The sequence below is a fragment of the Cottoperca gobio genome, chromosome 17 (genome assembly GCF_900634415.1).
Source record: "Cottoperca gobio chromosome 17, fCotGob3.1, whole genome shotgun sequence".
Lineage (NCBI taxonomy): Eukaryota > Metazoa > Chordata > Actinopteri > Perciformes > Bovichtidae > Cottoperca > Cottoperca gobio.
The window spans coordinates 4945742-4965696 of record NC_041371.1 but is presented as its reverse complement, the minus strand read 5'-3'; the positions used below and the strand labels follow the sequence as shown (position 1 = coordinate 4965696).

Here is a 19955-nt window from a genome sequence, read left to right as displayed (position 1 = left end):
AATGTCATGTCCGTCAAGGGAGTTACTTATCAGGTCCTGTCCTACCCTGTTTTCATATGTACTTACTTATCTCGAACGCTGTGATCTTTAGTCTTGACATCCTTTATTTGACAGTTTAAAAATATATATTTTTTAAAGTATTGTGACTAAGAAATGTATGTATGTACTTGGCCTCAAACATATCTTTGGCATTTTTATTTATAATTTTTTGTTGCTTATCGGCCAATGTATGCACAATATATCTGCTTATAATATAATATTTTAGATGGTAAATGATGCACTGAAGCCGCCTGCAGCTTCACATACCCTTGAAGCTACTTGGTGGACAGTTAATGAATTGGACATAATGTACCGTCATAAGAGATTTCTGGTATTTATCACAATCCATCTCAATGAAGGGCAAAGCAAATTAACTGTCTTGACAAAATAATCTTAATTTAAGGTCCATTTAATATCTTTTCCAGAGCTTTCAACCACTATAGTCCACAGTCTTCATTAGTGGATGGAGTTTGCTCAGCTGTCTAAAAGGGGCTCAGTTGTCATCACATGATAACAGGTGGTCGTAATCTCTCTATTCAAAGATCGTCTTTGGAGCTGGACGTGATCCTTGTACTTTCTCTCGTCTTTCTGATGAAGACTACGAGATGATGAGCAGAACAATCAGATTAGCTGTTCGATTATTTTCCCAGCAACAACAAAAAGAAGCTACGTGATTGTAAACATTTTAAGATGATTCAACATATGTGATTTCTCAGCATGATTGGCGTCACGCAGAGCGGATCTGCTGCTGTTTGCTTACATCGCTCACATATTCAGAGATGAAGCAGTAAGATCTCAGAGTCTTGAAGAGAGTAGGAGGAACCATAAAAGTACATCTTGCAAAGGGTGCACGTGGGCGTTCGCCGCCTCTCTGCCCTCCCTTTGATACAGCTCCTATTTCTCAATGTTAATGATTACATAAGTGCACAGCCCAAGTGTGTGTTTAGTTTGGGTACTATGCTCATTCAGGACGCCTGTACTTTCCAGGGAAAAACAACCTTTGAGGCAGACTACCTACGGCTTATTGAATGCGACTAGGTTTTTTTTCTGAACGTTAAAACAGCCCTCCAAAGTAAATATGAGCTTGTTCTGAATCTCCCCTGTGTGTGACTAATGCATCTATCAGACTCTATTAATACTACAATCAGTCATGAGTCGGAGCTAAAATAGAAAATGTCTCACCTGTCGTAAGCTCACGCGCACAGGATACACAATGTTCGAGCCCTCCCGCCTAAAGTGAGGGTGGGGCTTGTCCTTGATGACGAAAACAATGTCCGCAGGAATGGTATTGGACGACTCGTCCCCTTCCCGCGGGAACGTGATCTTGGTTCCCTCTTTCCAGCCACGCTTGATCTCGATAGTGAGAATCTTATCCTCGTTGCGCATGGTCCTGCCGTCTTGATTAACCCTTTTGCGGGAGATTTTCATCCTCTTGGTGCAGCCGTGGAAGACCTCCTCCAGGGTGACCCTCAGTTCGTGGATGATGGCCGGGTCCTGCTTCCGGCGCTGCTGCCCTCCGGGGCCGACGTGCCCGTCCCGAGGGAATCCATTCATGTTGAAGTTGGTGAAGGAGCCGAAGGGGTCGTTTCCGTCCACCTCCATGTCGTCGTCGTCTCGGCCATTGGCTTTACGCCCGAAAAACATGTCGAAGGGGTTCGAACCCCCGAAGAAAGTGGCAAAGGTGGCGTGAGGGTCCCCAGTGGAAGGTGTAGGTGAAGGTGTTGCCTGGTCCTTCACCAGTGGGCCCGTTTCCTCCCTTGAGACCTGATGGGCGACAGAAATGATCCATCAGTCATCCTATCATTGACACTCAGAAGTGGGAGAGCTTTACGCCACAAGTGACGCCTACTTTGAGAATCCAATCCTCCAGAGGGTGAAGCTGCGACGATTAGTCGATCAACAGAAAAACAATCCGCAACTATTTTAAAAATCGATTAAAATACTTTTTTCCTCTCAAACATGGAGATTTCCTGCTTTTTCTGTTTGATAACATATCAAACTGAATATATTTGGGTTCTGGGCCCACAAAACCAGACATCAAATTGGACTTTGAGAAACTGAAGGACATTTTTCACTATTTTCTATTTTAACTGAGGTTTTTTTTGCAAATGAATCAATAATGAAAAGAATCGTTAGCTGCAGTCCTATCAGATTCTGTAGGTATTAGGCCTGATACTGACCTTAATAAGTGGATTGGGTGAAGTGAAGTGACCGATACACATTAAGTACAGTTTATTACAGCTGCAACTATTAGTTGATCATTCAGTTAGTCGAGCTACAGAACCATTTTGATAAGCGATTCATTCTTTTGTCATTTTTTAACTAAAATATCAAACATTAGATGTTTCCTGCTCCACAAATGTGTTGCTGTTCCTTATTTAACATTGTTAAAACACACTAAATATAACTGGGTTAGTCTGACAAAACAACTCATATGAAGACGTCACCTTGAGCTTTGAGAAACTGTGAAGGACATTTTTCACTATTTTCTATTTTAACGTTTAACTGAGAATTTGTTTTGCAAATGAATCAATAATGAAAAGAATCGTTAGCTGCAGTCCTATCAAATTCTGTAGGTATTAGGCATGATACTGACCTTAATAAGTGGATTGGGTGAAGTGAAGTGACCGATTCACATTAAGTACAGTTTATTACAGCTGCAACTATTAGTTGATCATTCAGTTAGTCGAGCTACAGAACTATTTTGATAAGCGATTCATTCTTTTGTCATTTTTTAACTAAAAATATCAAACATTAGATGTTTCCTGCTCCACAAATGTGTTGCTGTTCCTTATTTAACATTGTTAAAACATACTAAATATAACTGGGTTACTCATTTGAAGACGTCACCGTGGGCATACTGTTATGGCCATTTCTCGTTGTTTTCTGATGTGTTACAGGGCAATTTATCGATTAATACATTTCTGAAAAATAATCAACAGTTTATTTGTCAATGTCTTTAGAAAATTCAGTTTTTTGTTTTAAGTTTATCGCTTCAGCCGGCTTTTGTACAGTAAAAATCCCCAAATTGTGATGTACAGATTTAAAATTTGGCAAAAAGAGAGCACTGGTATTGAACCGGTATATTGGTCGATACTCTGAGTTGAGGTATCGAGAGACTACATTTAAAAATAGTCCAAAAGTGGGTCAGATATGTTGCTTTTTACAACATCTGAGACTATAAATACTCAAGATTTTCCATTTTTGGACACATTACAGCAGATAATCTTCTTAGGTAATGAGTTTGTCTGATAGCAATGTAAAATAACTTGCATTTTATCACCAATAAAGCCCACATGCAGATGCTCTGTCTGTGTCTGATACATGGCTTAAGTGAGCCTTTAAAGGAGACATGTCGTTCACATTTCTAGATTCTATTCTCAAACATATTGCATATTGTACACCTTTTTTTTTTTTTACTTCCTGAAGATGTTCAGCACCTTTGCTACACGAAAAGGTAAAAGAATAAGGTTCATTAATGAAAAGCTTCATATACCACCTTTAATTTTTGGATAGGCCTAAATAGATATGATATTGTTCCCTCACATCCAACATGTTTGACATTCGTACATTTGCTTATAGCTAAGAAGCTGTGGACTGTCTAATACATTAAAGAAATGTTTTTCTATTACAACACCCAGATTTGTATTAAAAGAAAAATATGTGGAGGGAATACTGACAGGTCTTTATTTCTCTTATAACAGGGGAGTGTAACAGCTAATCCTCATAATAAAATGCACAGATCTGGAGGCCTATGATCTGCTGAACAGCTGTTTTCTAAGCCTGCTGCTTACAGTGAGTGACTTGAATTAAAGCCAGCTGTGTTTTACGCTTTATAACGGGGTTTTAACGGTATGTCGAAGGTGTCACACGAGGGTAAAAACACGATCAATGCGATAAATAAAACCACATTACCTTCCTCTCCATACTGATCATAAACTTCTCTTTTCTTCGGATCACTGAGGACTTCATATGCCTCAGCGATTTCCTTAAATTTCTCCTCGGCTGCTGCAGACTTGTTTTTGTCCGGGTGCCATTTCAACGCTTGTTTTCTGTAAGCTTTTTTAATATCCTCGTCTGTGGCTCCTTTGGAGATACCCAGCGTTTTATAGTAATCTTTACCCATTTTTCACGTATTCCCTTATAATAAAGAATTTTAAAAAATAGGAGAATAGCCCTGTATGGAGAGATGGTCGACGGATGGTTGTCACAGCTTCAGTCTGGACAAATACACAAGAAGTAGACAGAGACACAGTGCAGGATGAAAACCATTTAGAGGCGGTTCGTCAGCGACCAGGACCTTCTGCTATTTATCCGTGACTGGATGACCCTCTTTAAATAGCCTCAGCTCCCTCCTCCCCTGCATCCATCCACAGTGCCAACGTCAAGTCAATTCTGGTTCCGGGGTGTGTGTGTGTGCGCGCGCGCGCGTGTGTGTTCACAGGTGAAACCTCACATGCAATGCAGATTCACATCAAATGTGCGTCACGTGATAAACTTCACATGTGATTTATTTAGAATTTAAAAAAAAAAGAACTATACACAGTTAACTAAACAACCTATTACATTTTTAATTTGAAATAAAATAAACATTTACAGGAGCCCCTCGGTTTAAACATCACTGGGTTGAGTGCACTTTCATTAACCTGTCTTGTCATTCATATACGATCGGTTTCAGCCAATATAAAACTATTTTTTACCAAAAATTACGTGCATTTTAATATATTTATAGGTGTGTTTTTTGAAAACTCCGCCGGATGACATGTAGAGGAGAGGGCGCAGTGATGATGGAGATGGTGTGGTTGGCTCTCTTGCAGCTGCAGCGCCACCTGCTGCACCACAGAGGAAATTAGTTTTTCTCTTTGAGCTATGGTAAGCGTTTATGCAGCCTTGGCATTGAGCCCTGCTACCAATGAGTCAGCATCCGAGCAGAGCTGCGGGTCAAATAATCCCTGCTTATTTATCAATGCATTTATTTCTCACCTGATGAAGCAGGCTGCATTTTTATTTAGCATTTAGATCTTTTTAAATCTGCGGTTAATTTGTTTCTAAACGCACCATGGATCAGTTTCGTGGTTTATTTGCTAAACTGGATCAAAACGAGGATGGATTCATATCAGTGTCGGAGCTCCAGGACGAAATGAGGAAGCATGGGATCCTGTCAGTGGATGGAAAGGTCCAGGTAATATTTTTAATATCATGTTTTAACAGCATGTACTGTATGTGCCAGGCTGTACATTAATTTCAAGCATTAATCACCACAAACCTGCTCATTTCCTCCTAGAATATCATTGAGTCTTATGACAAAAACAAAGATGGCCTGTTGGATTATAAAGAGTTCCTCAGCTACATGATGGACAGAGAGAAGAAATGGAAAATTTACTTTCATGACCTTGATAAGAACAAGTGTGGTGAGTGAGACCTCTAAAACGTTTTATTTCTCAAGGAAACAGAAGCATTGTTGAATACATACTATGAACACTATGTAATGGATGTTCTTTAAGCATGACACACTTTAAACAACACAAAGTAGAAGATGAGCAGTCCTACCTCGGCATATTCTTTATAAACTACCATAAATGTGATTTTTGCTGACAATAAACTGTTTTCAAGGTCAGACAGGAAAGGTAGACATGCATATGACTTGTTTATGGTACACAGTGGATCATGCACTGCACAGTCCTGCAGGCTGGGACACTTGCACCCTTAGAGTTTACAGTATCACTTCCCAGAAATATGATAACTGGAAGAGCAGTATCTGTTTGTAATCATGTGCATTTCTTCTCTGATCAGGAGTGATTGACCAGGAGGACATCATATGTTTGTTTAAGGAGTTAGGAGTGGTCATATCAAAGCCGAATGCAAAAAAAATAATTCAAATGTAAGATTTTCTTTTGCCCACTACCTCATGGATTCATTGTTGTGTTTAAAGAAACATTCATTTATGTGAAATATGAAACTTCAGCAGTTGTAGAACTGGGTTTACAAGCGACCTTTAAAACTTTGTGTAAAGTGATAGTAGGAGGATGTTTGATACAAACACACAGCTGGTCATTAAGGTTCCTGATGAAGTGTTTATCCAGCAGGATGGATAAGGACAGCTCGATGACGGTGGACTGGGGCGAGTTTCTGCACCATGTCATCCTCAACCCTGTGGACAACATCGGGGAGCTGGTGTCGTCATGGAAACACAATCTGGTAAGATCTTTTCTGCGCAGCATCGCCGTCGACCGTGTTACTTTTGAGGATGATGTGCACAAATTATGACACATCCACTTGAGCGTGAGTAATAACAGAGTGATTAAAAGATGATGGATGCAGGTTTTCGATGTGGGCGAGAGTCGTGCGATGCCCATCGAGTTCCCCGAAGAGGCGTCGGGTTTGGGTGCGTGGAGGACGTTTGTTCTTGCAGCAGGTCTGGCAGACGCTGTATCCCGATCTGTGACGGCCCCCATCGACCGCCTTAAGACCCAACTCCAGGTCAGCTCCACCATCAGGTGCTACTTTGTCACGCACGGGTGGACTTACCTTATTCTACATGATCTGATCCCAAGAACGTGTCACTTACAACACAGTAGATTAGACTAACTCTCAGTGGTGGAAAGTAACTCAGTACTCAAGTTCTTTACTTGAATTTACTTGAATTTGAGGTACTTATTGCAACTGTCTATGAAAGTGATCCACGTTTAAATCTTTGCTGTGTGCTCTGAAGGTTCATGGATCCAAAGCCTTCTCCCAAGGCTTTCAGGAGATGAGGGCAGGTGGTCTGCGCTCGATGTGGCAAGGCAACGCCGTCAACGTGCTGAAAGGAACACCGCAGTCAACGCTCCAGTGTCTCATCTACGCCCAGGTGAGGAACTCTCAAAGTGTGAATTATTTATGCACCAGTGTCCTATGTATAATTCACAAGCTCACTCAGAGCTTCTCTACTCTGTCCAGATGAAGGTGTACACGCAGAACAGCACGCAGCAGACTCTGACGGTGCAGCAGCGCTTCGGCTTGGGTTGTGTGTCGGGTGCCGTCGCTCACGCTGCCTTCTACCCTTTAGAGGTATTAGAGATCAGTGGCAGGTCTGAGTGCTTTCACATTTCTGTCCTGCAGTTTGTCACAGTACACAGTTAGAACAACCAAAGAGCGAATAGAACAGTCGCCAGGAAAACACTGAATTTGTCAAAAAATAAACCTATTAAGTATGTATAATTGTGAAAATAAAAATCTAAATAAAATAAAGAGATACTACAGACTAACAGGAAAACTGATCTCTGATGCAATATTGTCAAAATGAATCCAAATTGTTTGCTTTACACAAACTTCCTGCAGTTATTGCGTTCACTGTTTGGGTTAACTGTACCGTTTATCAGTCGTTCTGCACTACTATTGTTATGCATTGAATATTATATGAAGTATCTATAAAATATTTCCCTTATGTTTAAGGAAAAAGGTTGGAAACACGTGCATTCATAAAGACTACATTTACTCAAGTACAAGTACAGTTTTGAGTTACTTGAGTAAATCCATTTTATGTTCATTTATACTACTCCACTACATTTGAAGGCAAATATTGTACTTTTCACTTCACTAACTATTTGACCCCTTTAATTACTCTGCAGATTTATATTAATATTAAACATATAAATCAATTAAGAGATGAATTAAGCGCCACCTCTCCCAGCTTCAACATTAAAGTGATGAACACAATAGTTATTATACAATAATATAATATACATAACTCTGAAATGAGCGATTCTGCAAAATGTGTACTTTTACTTTTACTACTTTAAATATATTTTGATGCTAATACTTATTTACTTTTAGTAAGATTTGTACTTGTAACATCTACATTTTACTTAAGTAAAGATGTGAGTACTTCTTCCACCTCTGTTGGTTAAATAAAAAGAGGAAACAAATACCTGCATTCTGCTATCGTGTTGCCATTCTTCTTCAAAAAAGTATTTCTGATTGTGGGATTTCCACCCTCCTTTCACATCATTATGAGAAGCCTAAATCTTTCCCTTTGGGACCCTCTCTCTTAAAGATATAAAGAAGTTTCACATCTTTGCTGTAAAACAACAGAATCCACATTTTTTATACCAAGTCTGACCTCATGGCACTTATAAAATGCAATACTTAGACCAACTTCTCTTTAACCCTCTGCTGTTGAAGCAAGTATCAATAGCGCTGGTACTTACAAGCCAAATGGGCCATCATGCTTGCTTGTAACCCCTCCTGGTGCGTTATAATGGGAATACAATTGTAATGTAAGCATCAAGGTTTGGGTGTGTCCCGTTCTCCTCAGAGAGAAACGAGGCTGTTAAATAGATGTCTGTGTGATTCAATGATCGTGATGCTCGGGGAACTATTCACAGTCATGAAGTCGTGAAGATTAGTGAAGTAAACCTGAGTAAAAGTATACACACACACATATATATACACAGTATATGTGTGTATATCGTCTAAATTGATAGTGAAAGAAATGTTAGTAAAAGTGTGTAGCACCATTAACATTAGCGTTCATTTCTAAATGTCCTCTTATCCCCTCTACAGGTGCTGAAGGTGAGGTTGAACCTGCAGCAGGCTGGCACCTACCATGGTGTTGTGGCATGCGCTCGATCTATTTACAGACACGAGTCTTTGTCCTCCTTTTACAGAGGATTCAAGCCGAGCATACTCTGCATGATCCCTTACGCAGGCGTGGAGTGTGCAGTTCATCAGGTGAGACAGAACAGTGCTCAAAGATAAAACACAATATATATATATTCAATATATTTAACTATTTGCTTCCTGTTGCAGTCCATCATGAACTGGGCAAAGAGTGATCCAGCCTACAACAGTGACTCCAAACTGTTTTTCTTCAGTTTTGTGGCTTTTGCTTCTGGACAAATGATCAGTTACCCACTGGCAGTGATCCGGACTCAGCAGCAAGCACAAGGTACAGTAAACACTTACATTTTCTGTCTCACATTTCAGATTATTTGAAACAATTCTCATCGCCGTTTGTCTTATTTTGCAGCTTTCAGCTCAGATTCACGTCCAGCTTCAGGTGTATTACAGGGACTTATCGGGATATATGAAAGACGAGGAATTAGAGGATATTATAACGGCATGGGAGCCAGCTTCGTCAGGGCTATTCCATGCGCTCTGATAAACTACACTTTAACTAGACATTTTGAAAATCTGGTTTCCTCAACGGGGTCCTGATATTTAGCAAAGATGGTTCTCACTCACACAAATGAAACAAAAACTGTGAACTCTTATTAATCTTAACTGAATGTACAAAAATAACTGGAATCCTGGAACAATCGCTGAATACCATAGACTGTGTATATAAGCTTTTTTAAAAGCTTAAGACATGGTGAAGGGTTTAAATGCGGTTGACTTGAAGTTCACAATGAGACAAAGTGTAATAATTTCCCACTTGATATTGGGCTGTGTTACTGTGTTGAAGGGTAAACTGTAGAATAAAATGTTTTTTCATATGAGTGCCCAGACATCTTCTTTTCACCTTATCATGTTATGGCTGTATGTGTTTCATTGAGTTGAGCAGAAAGTAGAGAATTGCAATGATAGATGCAAAACATTACAATTCCTGGTTAAACGAACACACACAAAGATAAATACGAAACGTTTTACATAGTCAGAGGTGGAAAGTATATAAGTACATTTACTAGAGTGGTGTACAACGTACATGTACTTAACTAGACTATTTTTATTTTCTCCTACACCACAATTAATAGTACTTTACTACGGCTGTAGTTACATTGCAGATAAATGTTTTCATACAAAACCAGATTAAGAATATGTTTCATTGTGGTACATCTCAACAATCTTCACCAATAAAAGACTGTATTATAATTACAATCCAGTAATATAACTTTATTAAATTCTGCCTGCATAACTACTTTTGCTTTTATATACATTTCAGACTACGTCTCAGAGGGAAATATATTTTTATGCCAATACTTGTGTAATATTTTCAATTCATCCTGTAACAGAGTATTTCAACATTGTGGTTTCAGCTACTTTTTTCTCAAGTAACATATCTGTACTTTTACCACGACCACTGCACACAGAAAAACTGGTTTCTTTGTCAAGTATACTTAAATCCATGGGAGCCCAAGGATCAGTGGTGGAAGAAGTATTCAGATCCTTTACTGAATTAAAGTACTACTAATACCACAGTATGCAAATACTCCACTACAAGTAAACTTCCTGCATTCAAAATCTTATAAGCACAATTAAAAAGAAAAAGGTTCCCTGCAGTGTTTTACTATAAGATATGCATTTTGATTATTATTACTGCTGCATTAATGTTGCATGTTGTATTTTACTGCTAAATGTTTTAAGGTTGGGCTATTTCTAGTGTTGGGTAGTTTAATCTACAGCAATGCATCATATTATATTAAATGTAAATGATCATACATATTAAAGCACATAGTAGAATGGTACGTTGTTTTAACGAGAAACTACTACGTCTTTTGTTCTTGTTGCTACAGCCAAAGATTTACCCGTAAACAACACGGATGTATAAAGAGAACGTAAAAACGGTAAACAGTCTGTGGACGTTATCGCGAGACGACGTTTGCCCGCGAGTTTTCGTGTCCACATCTCGTGGATGTAACCCGCCATCTTGTCGCGTTGAGCAGGAGAAGAGCAGCAGATATGGCTGACTACAGCAGCGTGGCTCCCCCGTCCTCTAACGCTGGTGCTGGCATGAATGACGCTTTTAAAGACGCTCTACAGAGAGCACGACAGGTAAGAACACCACTTGATCAAGTAAGTGAATACATTAATGTCGAAGTGGGGCTTAAATAGCGAATTTTGCGGCTTTTTTTCGCCTTGCTGTTACATACGACAGCACGGCAAGCTATGCTAAGCTAACCATGACGATGAAAAGCGAAAACAGATGTGGAAACAAAACAATATCCTACACGAATGTACCTATTAAATTAGACAAATATAATCAGTTATAGGAAAATATAACGGTGTGTGGGTTAATATAATTAGTGAGCTAATGTTAGTTTATGTGGCAGTATTCGCTTTCCTTTGTTGGCTCGGACTTCCGGACCGACGCGTAACGTTAGGCCGCAGCCAGAAAGGCGTCAAACACGAGCAACACATGCATCATTTTAAAATGATTTTATTCTTATTTTTTGTTTTTCAGATTGCAGCAAAGATCGGCGGCGATGTAGTTGCGCCACCCCCGACAAACGAATTTGGCTACGGAGGCCAGAAAAGGCCCCTGGAGGACGCTGGTGGGTATTTTCCCATGCCTAACCTGAATATCGGTCAGTGGTTCAAATCGATTCAATGCAAGTCTTAATAGTTAATGCTTGCCTGTGTGTTTTTTAGCCGCTACTAAATTGTATTTGCCTAAAACTGCACAATCTACAGTGCTATATATTTTTTTTATAGCCATGTGCATTTTCACTAATTTTTAACATTTAGTATTTTTTTTAACTCCCAACCATATTTATTTATTTCCTTGTTAGTGTTTTAGTTGGATATTGCATGTGTTGAGAGAGTTGGATGATATTTTCACTGTCAAATCAGCTACGATGAATGTATTAATATCTGGGGAACGAATATATGTGATCCCCAGTGATGGAAGGAGTACTCAGGTAATTAAGTAAAAGCACAATATTTCCTTCTGAGATGTAGAAGTATTAAGTAACAGAACATTTAAATACTCACAGTACACACCACTTCACAATGAGTAAATCTTACTTTCCACCACTGGTGATCTCATGATTTAATTTGAATATCTAAGGGTGATGGGGAATTTAGGTGATTATACTTTCTATACTTTCTGAGGAGGTTGAGTCACTGTTGATTTGCTAAAAGAAGTTAAGTGTATATAATTATAAATCCGGTTTTATTGTTAGTTTCTGGTTTATTAGATACACCAAGGTAATATTACAACTATCCTGCAAGAAATCTTGACGATTGCACCACAAATTACAAGCTATAAAGGTGAAGCAACTGCGCTCTTGAGCAGTTTCAACAACAAAAAACATCCGTCAGGGTGGTAGGATTTCCTGCAGGACTGTTGAGTTGGACTGCATTGGTCTCTCGGTGTAACTAATAAACGAAACTAATAAATAAGCTCTGTATGTGTGGTGGCTAGGCAGGCTTCTGCTGTCTGCCATAACCATTTCAATTTCAGGTAGTGTTGATAAGCCATTTTCAGATTGAAAAACACTGTTAGTGATGTGATAGTGGGTATAATGATAGATACTTATACTGGTTATTATGTCATGTTGTCACAGACCAACCAGAGACGAAGAAAGTGGCTACAAATGACGGTAAGTGACCTGGTGACGTAGACGTAGTTGCAGTTAAATATGTGGCTGTACTTTGTGATAATTCCCTTCCTTTAAGTAATTGGCCCAAAAAAAATATTGGCATGATTTGGAAATTTGTTGCATGGGTTAAACGTATGTTGTATAGTTTCCCCTAATGCACTGTAATGTCTTTTTGCAGCCTTTTCAGGAATGGGAGGAATGGGTGGTCCTCCAAGGTAGATACTCAAGTAAAACAAAAACAAAATGATCTTCCACATTTGGCTATTTATTACCAAGATCACACTGAGCTGTTCTGTTATTCTCAGGTCAATATCGGAGGAGTTCAAGGTCCCCGATGGAATGGTTGGATTCAGTAAGTTTTTGACATGCAACAAACGGAAAAATCTGAGTTTATATATTGAATATTAAAGGGTAACACCCTTTTTCCCTTGTAGTTATTGGAAGAGGAGGCGAACAAATATCACGTCTGCAGCAAGAGTCTGGATGTAAGATACAGATTGCACCTGGTATGTTTAGATTTGTTGCTGATATTGTGACCCATGTAATACTGGAGCAGTGATGGTTTTGGTGTTTTTTTTTTAATTATCTGCCTGTCTCTGTGATGTAGACAGTGGAGGTATGCCAGATAGGTCGGTGACATTAACGGGAGGACCAGAATCCATCCAGTAAGTTAATATGCCCCGTCAATATTTGTTGGTTCTTTTGTTGTTCGTCGGGGTGTTTGATGGTATTTTCTCTCCCATCAGGGGCGCAAAGAGGCTACTAACAGAGATAGTTGAGAAGGGGCGGCCGGCTCCAGCGTTCAACCACAACGACGGCCCGGGAACAACTGTCCAGGAGATTATGGTCCCTGCCTCCAAAGCTGGACTCGTCATTGGGAAGGGAGGAGAAACCATCAAAAGCCTTCAGGTGAGTGTCCAGTCAGAGTTATAGTAGCAGAGCAGGGCACACATTTAGCAAAGACACACACTTAATACACATTCCTGCAGGAAAGAGCTGGCGTGAAGATGGTCATGATCCAAGATGGACCCCAAAACACAGGCGCAGACAAGCCACTCCGCATTTCAGGAGAACCCTTCAAAGTTCAGGTGAGTCCTCGCACATGTGAACATTACACTTCTAATACTTGATTAAACCTACCACTGCTTTCCTTTTGTTGAGTATTCATTCTGTTTAAGCCTGATGTATAAAACGACGAGGCTTCACTCATATAATTACTGTCTCCTTTTACACGCCTCGTTGTTTGTCTCCACGGGCCCCAGTGGAGTGGTTCTGTAATCTACTTTCTTTTCTCCTCAGCAAGCCAAAGAGATGGTGATGGAGCTGATCAGAGATCAAGGCTTCAGGGAGCAGAGGGGAGAGTATGGTTCACGAGTTGGAGGAGGCGGAGGGGAGGAGGTGGCGGCGGCGGCGGAGGATGGTGGCGGCGGCGGTGGTGGTGGTGGCGGCGGAGGGGGAGGAGGAGACAGCTTAGATGTGAGTATTTGTAATGAGATGTCTAATTTCTCAATGTGGAGACGAAGTGTTGAATCTGTTTAACTTTGGTTATATTTTCTATCCTTTAGGTTCCTGTCCCCCGCTTCGCAGTGGGAATTGTTATTGGCAGAAACGGAGAGATGATCAAGAAAATACAGAATGACACAGGCGTCAGGATTCAGTTTAAACCAGGTGAGTGATTATTTACGAAGAGAACAGAGCGCCACCTCACCGGGAAATGTGTTTGGTCCATGATGAAAAACATGCACCACGCTGAGCAGCTGATGTATAACCCCATACCATAAAACCTGAGACTGAAACACAACACTTTCATACAGTGATAGACAATTATCCTTAATCTGCAAAGAAATTTCTCTCGATGGTCTGTAATCGCCCCCACGTTCTCCCTCCAGATGACGGCAGCACACCTGACCGGATAGCACAGATCATGGGACCCCCTGACCAGGCTCAGCACGCAGCAGAAATCATATCCGATCTGCTGAGGAGTGTCCAGGCCGGCGGGCCTCCAGGACATGGCGGTGGCAGAGGTCGTGGTCGCGGGCAGGGGAACTGGAACATGGGCCCCCCTGGTGGCCTGCAGGAGTTTACCTTCACTGTCCCAACCATGAAGACCGGCCTTATCATCGGAAAAGGCAAGTGACCCCTCAACCGTATGAAGAGCTGACAGAAATGTGATTATATTGAGGACATTCTTTTAGTTTAAAACCATATTTTGATTTAGTTAATTAACGTTAATAACTCCGTTACAGGATCATCAAAGTGTTTGTCCTCGACAGTAACCGTGTGTCTGTTGTGGTTTAATGTTTGCTTCTGAACTCTTCAGGTGGTGAGACAATCAAAGGCATCAGCCAGCAGTCAGGCGCGAGGATCGAGCTGCAGAGGAACCCTCCACCCAACGCTGATCCCAACATTAAAATGTTCACAGTTCGGGGCTCCCCCCAACAGATCGACTACGCCAGGCAGCTAGTGGAGGAGAAGATCGGGGTAAGACAGGAGTTTGATTTTAAGCACCTTTGGAGACATTTGTCTTTATCAGCTTGTTCACTGACCAGGATGTGTTTTCAGGGACCCGTCACTCCAATGGGTGGCCCACACGGCCCCCCTGGTCCACATGGAGGTCCAGGCCAACATGGTCCTCCCGGACCACCTGGACCCCCCGGGGCCCCCATGGGTCCGTACAACCCTGGGCCGTACAACCAGGGCCCCCCCGGACCGCAGTAAGTGCAGTGTTCATCTGTTTTTACCTCACCTGTGAAGCTCTTTATATCAAGAATATTTAAACGGGTGTAGAAGAAGTGATGGTTATTTACTTATTTTTCTTTTATCAGCGGTCCACCAGCGCCTTACCAGCCTCAGGGATGGGGCAATGGCTATCCCCACTGGCAACAGGGGCAGCCGGATCCAAGTGAATGCCTACAGGGTTCGTACAAAGTCAAATACTTTTACTGTAGTTTCGAGCTCCTTGGAAAATGCTTTTAGATGACGATAGGCATCGGCCGAACCGTAACAGTTACTCTTGTTTTATCTTTGACTTTGTTTGGTAACCAAACTTGTTTTGTTCAGATAAAGCAGCAGCCGACGCCAACGCAGCAGCGTGGGCAGCCTACTACGCTCAGTACAGCCAGCAGCCGCAGGCTCCCATGACCCCAACAAGTGGAGCTCCTGGCACGACTCAAACCAACGGCCAAGGTGACTGAAGTGTTTCTCGAATAGCAGCGTCTGTTCTTCTAGGATGAAGCAGAAACGGTTGACAAGAGTAGAGCAGTGTAGCTTACTTCTGTCTGAGCTGTGGACACAGAAACCTTTATTAGCTCAGAGAGTTTACTTTATCATTGGGCTTTATCAACAGTCAGGCCAGAGCTTCGCCATGAATGTGTTACTGCTACTGAACACAGGCGTCAGGATTCAGTTATTTACGAAGAGAACAGAGCGCCACCTCACCGGAAAATGTGTTTGGTCCATGATGAAAAACATGCACCACGCTGAGCAGCTGATGTATAACCCCATACCATAAAACCTGAGACTGAAACACAATACTTTCATACGGTGATAGACAATTCTGGTTAATCTGCAAAAACAATTATTTAACGTTTAGATGCATTGACACGTGTTTTCTTTCTCTGTAGGTCAACAGAGTCAACAACCTCAGGACTACACAAAAGCCTGGGAGGAATATTACAAAAAACAAGGTTGGTACTCCTGAAATATTTAAATCTATTCTATTTGTTAATGTTGACATTTATAATGTAAAATCACTGAATTATGTCATTGCTGCCTTCATATTGGAAACATTCACAACCTCTCGTGGAACAGTGCAACACAGGTGGCAGCGTGTGTGAGGCATTGAGTCAGGAATCAAGTTTGATCCTGTTGAAGGTGTGCTTTGTAGCTTTGTAGCTCTGAGTTGTGTGTTAGTGTTGAAGGGTGGCTGTGCTTACTCTGCAGCCCTCTCTAGTAGAGTGGCTGCTCTCCCAGCCGCCCAAGAGAAAGGCAGATGGTTTCTGTCCCGCCACCCAAAGAAAGTGGTGGTGGGTTCGTTCACCGTCTTATAAATTGCCAATTATCTAATAACCTTAAGTGTTGTTCTCATGTTCTTGAAGCTTATTTGCCGTTCCAACAAGTTCTCTTAATTTCCCCTCCAGGTCAAGCGGCCCCTCAGGCCACCGCAGCAGCGGCAGCGGCCTCCCAGCCTGGAGGTCAGCCAGACTACAGCGCTGCCTGGGCGGAGTACTACCGCCAGCAGGCGGCGTACTACGGCACAGCCAACCCTCAGGCGATGGGTGCAGCACCACAAGCTCCTCAGGTACATCCCTCATAAGAATCTGCCCTCCACATCCACTGAATACTCAATTCTTGTTATGGCGTAACCTCCTTCCTTCCTCAGGGTTTACAGGGCTCCAGTGAGTGCAGCACCTTCACACACTTAACCAACACGACTTCCTCCCTAAACAGGTTTTAAGCTTTTTATTTTGGGAAGCTGAGTCAACTGTTTCCGCTGTTAACATGCAATGTATCTTCTATGTATTTCTTCTGCACAGGGCCAGTAATGTGAAGTGGACATAAAGTAAATGCTACATTGTCGAAACAAAATCCTTTGTTAAATGTTTGGATGCAGACGCCTTGATGAAGATCTTAAATTTCCTTGGTTTGAAAGTTTCACATAGATGGCAGATTACCCGGCGAACACGTCCTCTTCCTTTTTTTTGTTTTCCTTTTTTCTTGTAAATGCTTTGTTTTTAGTGAGGTAATTATACATATGGTCATTCCAGCCCTGTATCTACATTAAATGTGGTTAGAACTCATGTTTATTAAACTGTAGACATTACCATGTAAATCATCTCAGTTTTAAAATGCTATTGCCTGTTGTGTTTTTGCAATAAAACAAACTGAAACCTCCTGTGTTGGTAAGTTGGGGTGGTTTTAAAGCAAAAAGGGTTAAGAGGAATTTCTGTATGTTTTAGGGGGTGGGGAGGGGGGGGGTGGGGAGGACTTTTGAAACGCAGGCCATGTGTGGGTTCAATTGTCCAAACTGGTTGACTCAAAGTTGTGCTGTCCTGTCTCTCTCCAACTGTCTATAAGGCTCTTAGATACATTATGTGCGTGCAATGATCCTGAGTGGTTCAGACCAACAAACGTCCTTGTTGATAGACATTTATTTTTTACACTTGTTTCCTGATTTTGCTCTGACTTCAGCCGTAGAGAGATGTTTGTGATAAGAAAGTCGCCAGGTATCCATGTACCGTAACTCATACATTAACTGCGTTGCTGTGGCACTCCTTTTTTTTAAAATTGTCTGGTGTGCTGACTCTGTTGAGGTAGTATGCACTGTATTTTGCCTTGATAGACACTTCCTCCTCCACAGGCAAATTTAGAAAAGCGGTAAGCAAGTATTTTTCCTTAACATGTTCCTCAGAAAACGTGGTTGCAAGAAATGTTGCATATTTTTAGTGTTATATATATTTTTTTGTGCTGTTCTTTTTCCAGGACAGTCAGGTAAATTGCCACTGTATCGAAAATGCATTGAAACGTGTGTCTTGCCCTTTTCAAATTGCGAACTAACTCACATGTATAAATTTGTTTTTTAAAAGAATGTTTTTTTAACATAAAAACATTGCAAAAAAAAAAGAAATCAGTTTTTGCTGTCCCCATTCTGTTAGTGTTTATCCAATATAAGAACATAGCTGTTGTAGGCTCGGGGTGGCTAAGCAGTCTTCATCCATCAGTTGAGCCCTCCTATACTGTAAGTACAAAACTGTGACTTTGAGAGATAAACGCCATTTTTTTTGATGCTTCATAAACTGCAAAAGATGTAGAATTTTTTGTCAAATATTGCCATTTTCCCCATGTCTCTGGGTAAGTATGAAATGTTCTGAGGAGAGGAATAGTACTTTAGATTCTTGTTCCACATGTTTCTGAGACTTATTTCCCCTTGTGTGACTCACATGCAGACTTTGAATCTTTTACAGTATGTTGATACTTAGATTGTTAGACTGTTTGTTTGTGTAGGTAGCATTTCGTTGGATTCCTGAACTGAGGGTTTGAATGTCAGCACTTACACTGTTGGTAGGAACTGTTTTTAAGGATGTGGTTTTTTGCGTTTTGATTACCTGACCTGCTAAGTGCCATTGACTAGTTCTATTTTCTTTAAATGCCATTTATTGCAACATATTGCTTAGAAAAGTCCTACTGCATAACTCCAGCGTAGCATGCTTAGGTTTCTGCTGTTATTACTTTAATTTCCTATATCAGCATGTGGAATGCTAGTAGTGGAAGTGCTTCTGACTAGCCCAGTATTGAATTTTATGACCTTTTCTGAATGAGCACTGTTGTGAAAGGCTGTTAACTTTAAGCATTGTTCACTGATGGCAAACAGTGCATTATATCTGATCTTTGCAGTGTCGTCCCAGACCTTGCACCTTAGGTTCTGCTGCAATAACACAGGTAAGCGAAACCTAAGGAAACCAGTGTTTTTGTCCAGTGACAATTTTTACATGCAAAGAAATGCTTACCTGTGTCTTTAACATGCCTCAATGCATTTTATGCTTAGTCGTAAAGAAATGTCCAGGATCTTTTAGTATGAACAGCCCTTTTTATTTTATAAGATGATCTGCTTTCATGAATGAACTGCATGATATGAGCTGTATGATTTATTTCATGAAGTTTGACTTTTCTAAAAGTGACTTTACCCAGAAAAAAAAATAAGTTGTTGCATAGGCTCACTGAGGAAATGTTGTCATTGTCGTATGTGCTTAATATTTGATAGTCTTTGCATCCCGGTAAGTCTGACAGCGACTGTGTATCGATGCTTTAGTCCACTTTGACACTGGTATATCAACACTGCATGCCATGCAAACCTGTTGCCAGACGCTAGCAATGTGCTCAACCTCTAGTTTGAAAGAAAAGAAAAGTTGAAATACATGATTTTTTTATTTCTCTGTCGTGGTGTGAATCTGCCCTCAAGTGCAGTGCAAATCTCCTATTGAATCGCTGCTGCCTTCACTTCTCGCTCACAGTGTTGGTCATAGAATCAGGCCCGTGTCGTAGTTTGTCCCCAAAAGGAGGAATCCTTTGAGTCAATCCCTACTGCTGAACGTAGACCGTTCAAGAGCTCCAGTGATAAGGTAAAACAGCAACGCAATGAAATTTAAATTCTGTGATTGCAAAGTGTTGGTCAGATACATGTCTTGCAGCTCGGATAGACTGTCTTTATTTAACCATGATTGTCATCGTGTCTCTAGAGTTGTCTGGTTTCTCATTTCGCTTGAATGCCTTCATTAATAACCTTTCAGTCAATAGGAATGTGCTTTAGAAAGTTGGATGAGGACAGGAAGTGATGTACTTTAAATCACATGTTTTATTGGCAGTAAAATTTGGGATTTGGGATAAAATCACTTTTGTAGTTAAAAGGTCATTTCACTTATCTGTTTACTGTGTACATGTGAGATGCTGAGTTTCAACACAGTGTGGGGGTGTAGAAGACAAAACAAGGTGCATGCCTTAGAGGTTTCATGTACTGTGTATATTATCAAATATATTGGATTTTGTTTTTTGAATAAACTGTTCTGACTTTTGAAATGTCGCCATGTTCATTTAATAAAGTTGTAACAAATGAACTGG

The 19955-nt window shown here is 40.9% G+C and overlaps 3 protein-coding genes across 12 annotated transcripts in view; 2 read left to right on the top strand and 1 right to left on the bottom strand.

Annotated features, from left to right (window-relative positions):
- dnajb4 (DnaJ heat shock protein family (Hsp40) member B4) overlaps positions 1–4407 on the bottom strand; it is a 5143-nt gene extending 736 nt beyond the window's left edge. The window contains 3 exon segments of the mRNA XM_029453706.1: positions 1222–1737; positions 1739–1803; positions 3955–4407. Of these exon segments, the coding sequence (XP_029309566.1) occupies positions 1222–1737; positions 1739–1803; positions 3955–4165 (792 nt within the window). The 5' untranslated portion in view covers positions 4166–4407.
- A 536-nt stretch (positions 4408–4943) lies between these two features.
- Positions 4944–9515, top strand: slc25a24l (solute carrier family 25 member 24, like). Of its 2 annotated transcripts, none has more exons than XM_029453686.1 (10): positions 4944–5221; positions 5324–5450; positions 5833–5920; positions 6126–6237; positions 6361–6519; positions 6752–6889; positions 6979–7089; positions 8584–8751; positions 8830–8968; positions 9050–9515. In XM_029453686.1, the coding sequence occupies exons 1-10, from the start codon at positions 5099–5101 to the stop codon at positions 9235–9237; spliced, it is 1353 nt and encodes a 450-aa protein (XP_029309546.1). In that variant the 5' UTR covers positions 4944–5098; the 3' UTR covers positions 9238–9515. The 2 variants fall into 2 exon arrangements, with proteins under 2 accessions (XP_029309546.1, XP_029309545.1); XM_029453685.1 differs by having other exon boundaries at positions 6123–6237.
- Positions 9516–10636: 1121 nt separating this feature from the next.
- On the top strand, positions 10637–19951 carry fubp1 (far upstream element (FUSE) binding protein 1). 9 transcript variants are annotated; one of them, XM_029454123.1, is made up of 19 exons: positions 10663–10812; positions 11201–11324; positions 12306–12341; positions 12520–12556; positions 12647–12693; positions 12776–12847; positions 12949–13006; positions 13088–13250; positions 13331–13429; positions 13641–13817; positions 13907–14009; positions 14231–14470; positions 14662–14822; positions 14904–15055; positions 15167–15258; positions 15402–15527; positions 15965–16027; positions 16481–16641; positions 16877–19951. In XM_029454123.1, exons 1-19 carry the CDS (start codon positions 10699–10701, stop codon positions 16883–16885), a joined length of 2034 nt encoding a protein of 677 aa, XP_029309983.1. In that variant the 5' UTR covers positions 10663–10698; the 3' UTR covers positions 16886–19951. The 9 variants fall into 9 exon arrangements, with proteins under 9 accessions (XP_029309987.1, XP_029309984.1, XP_029309990.1 ...); XM_029454127.1 differs by having other exon boundaries at positions 10637–10791; positions 11201–11291; positions 16481–19951; XM_029454124.1 differs by having other exon boundaries at positions 10637–10791; positions 16481–19951.
- Positions 19952–19955: the final 4 nt, after the last annotated feature.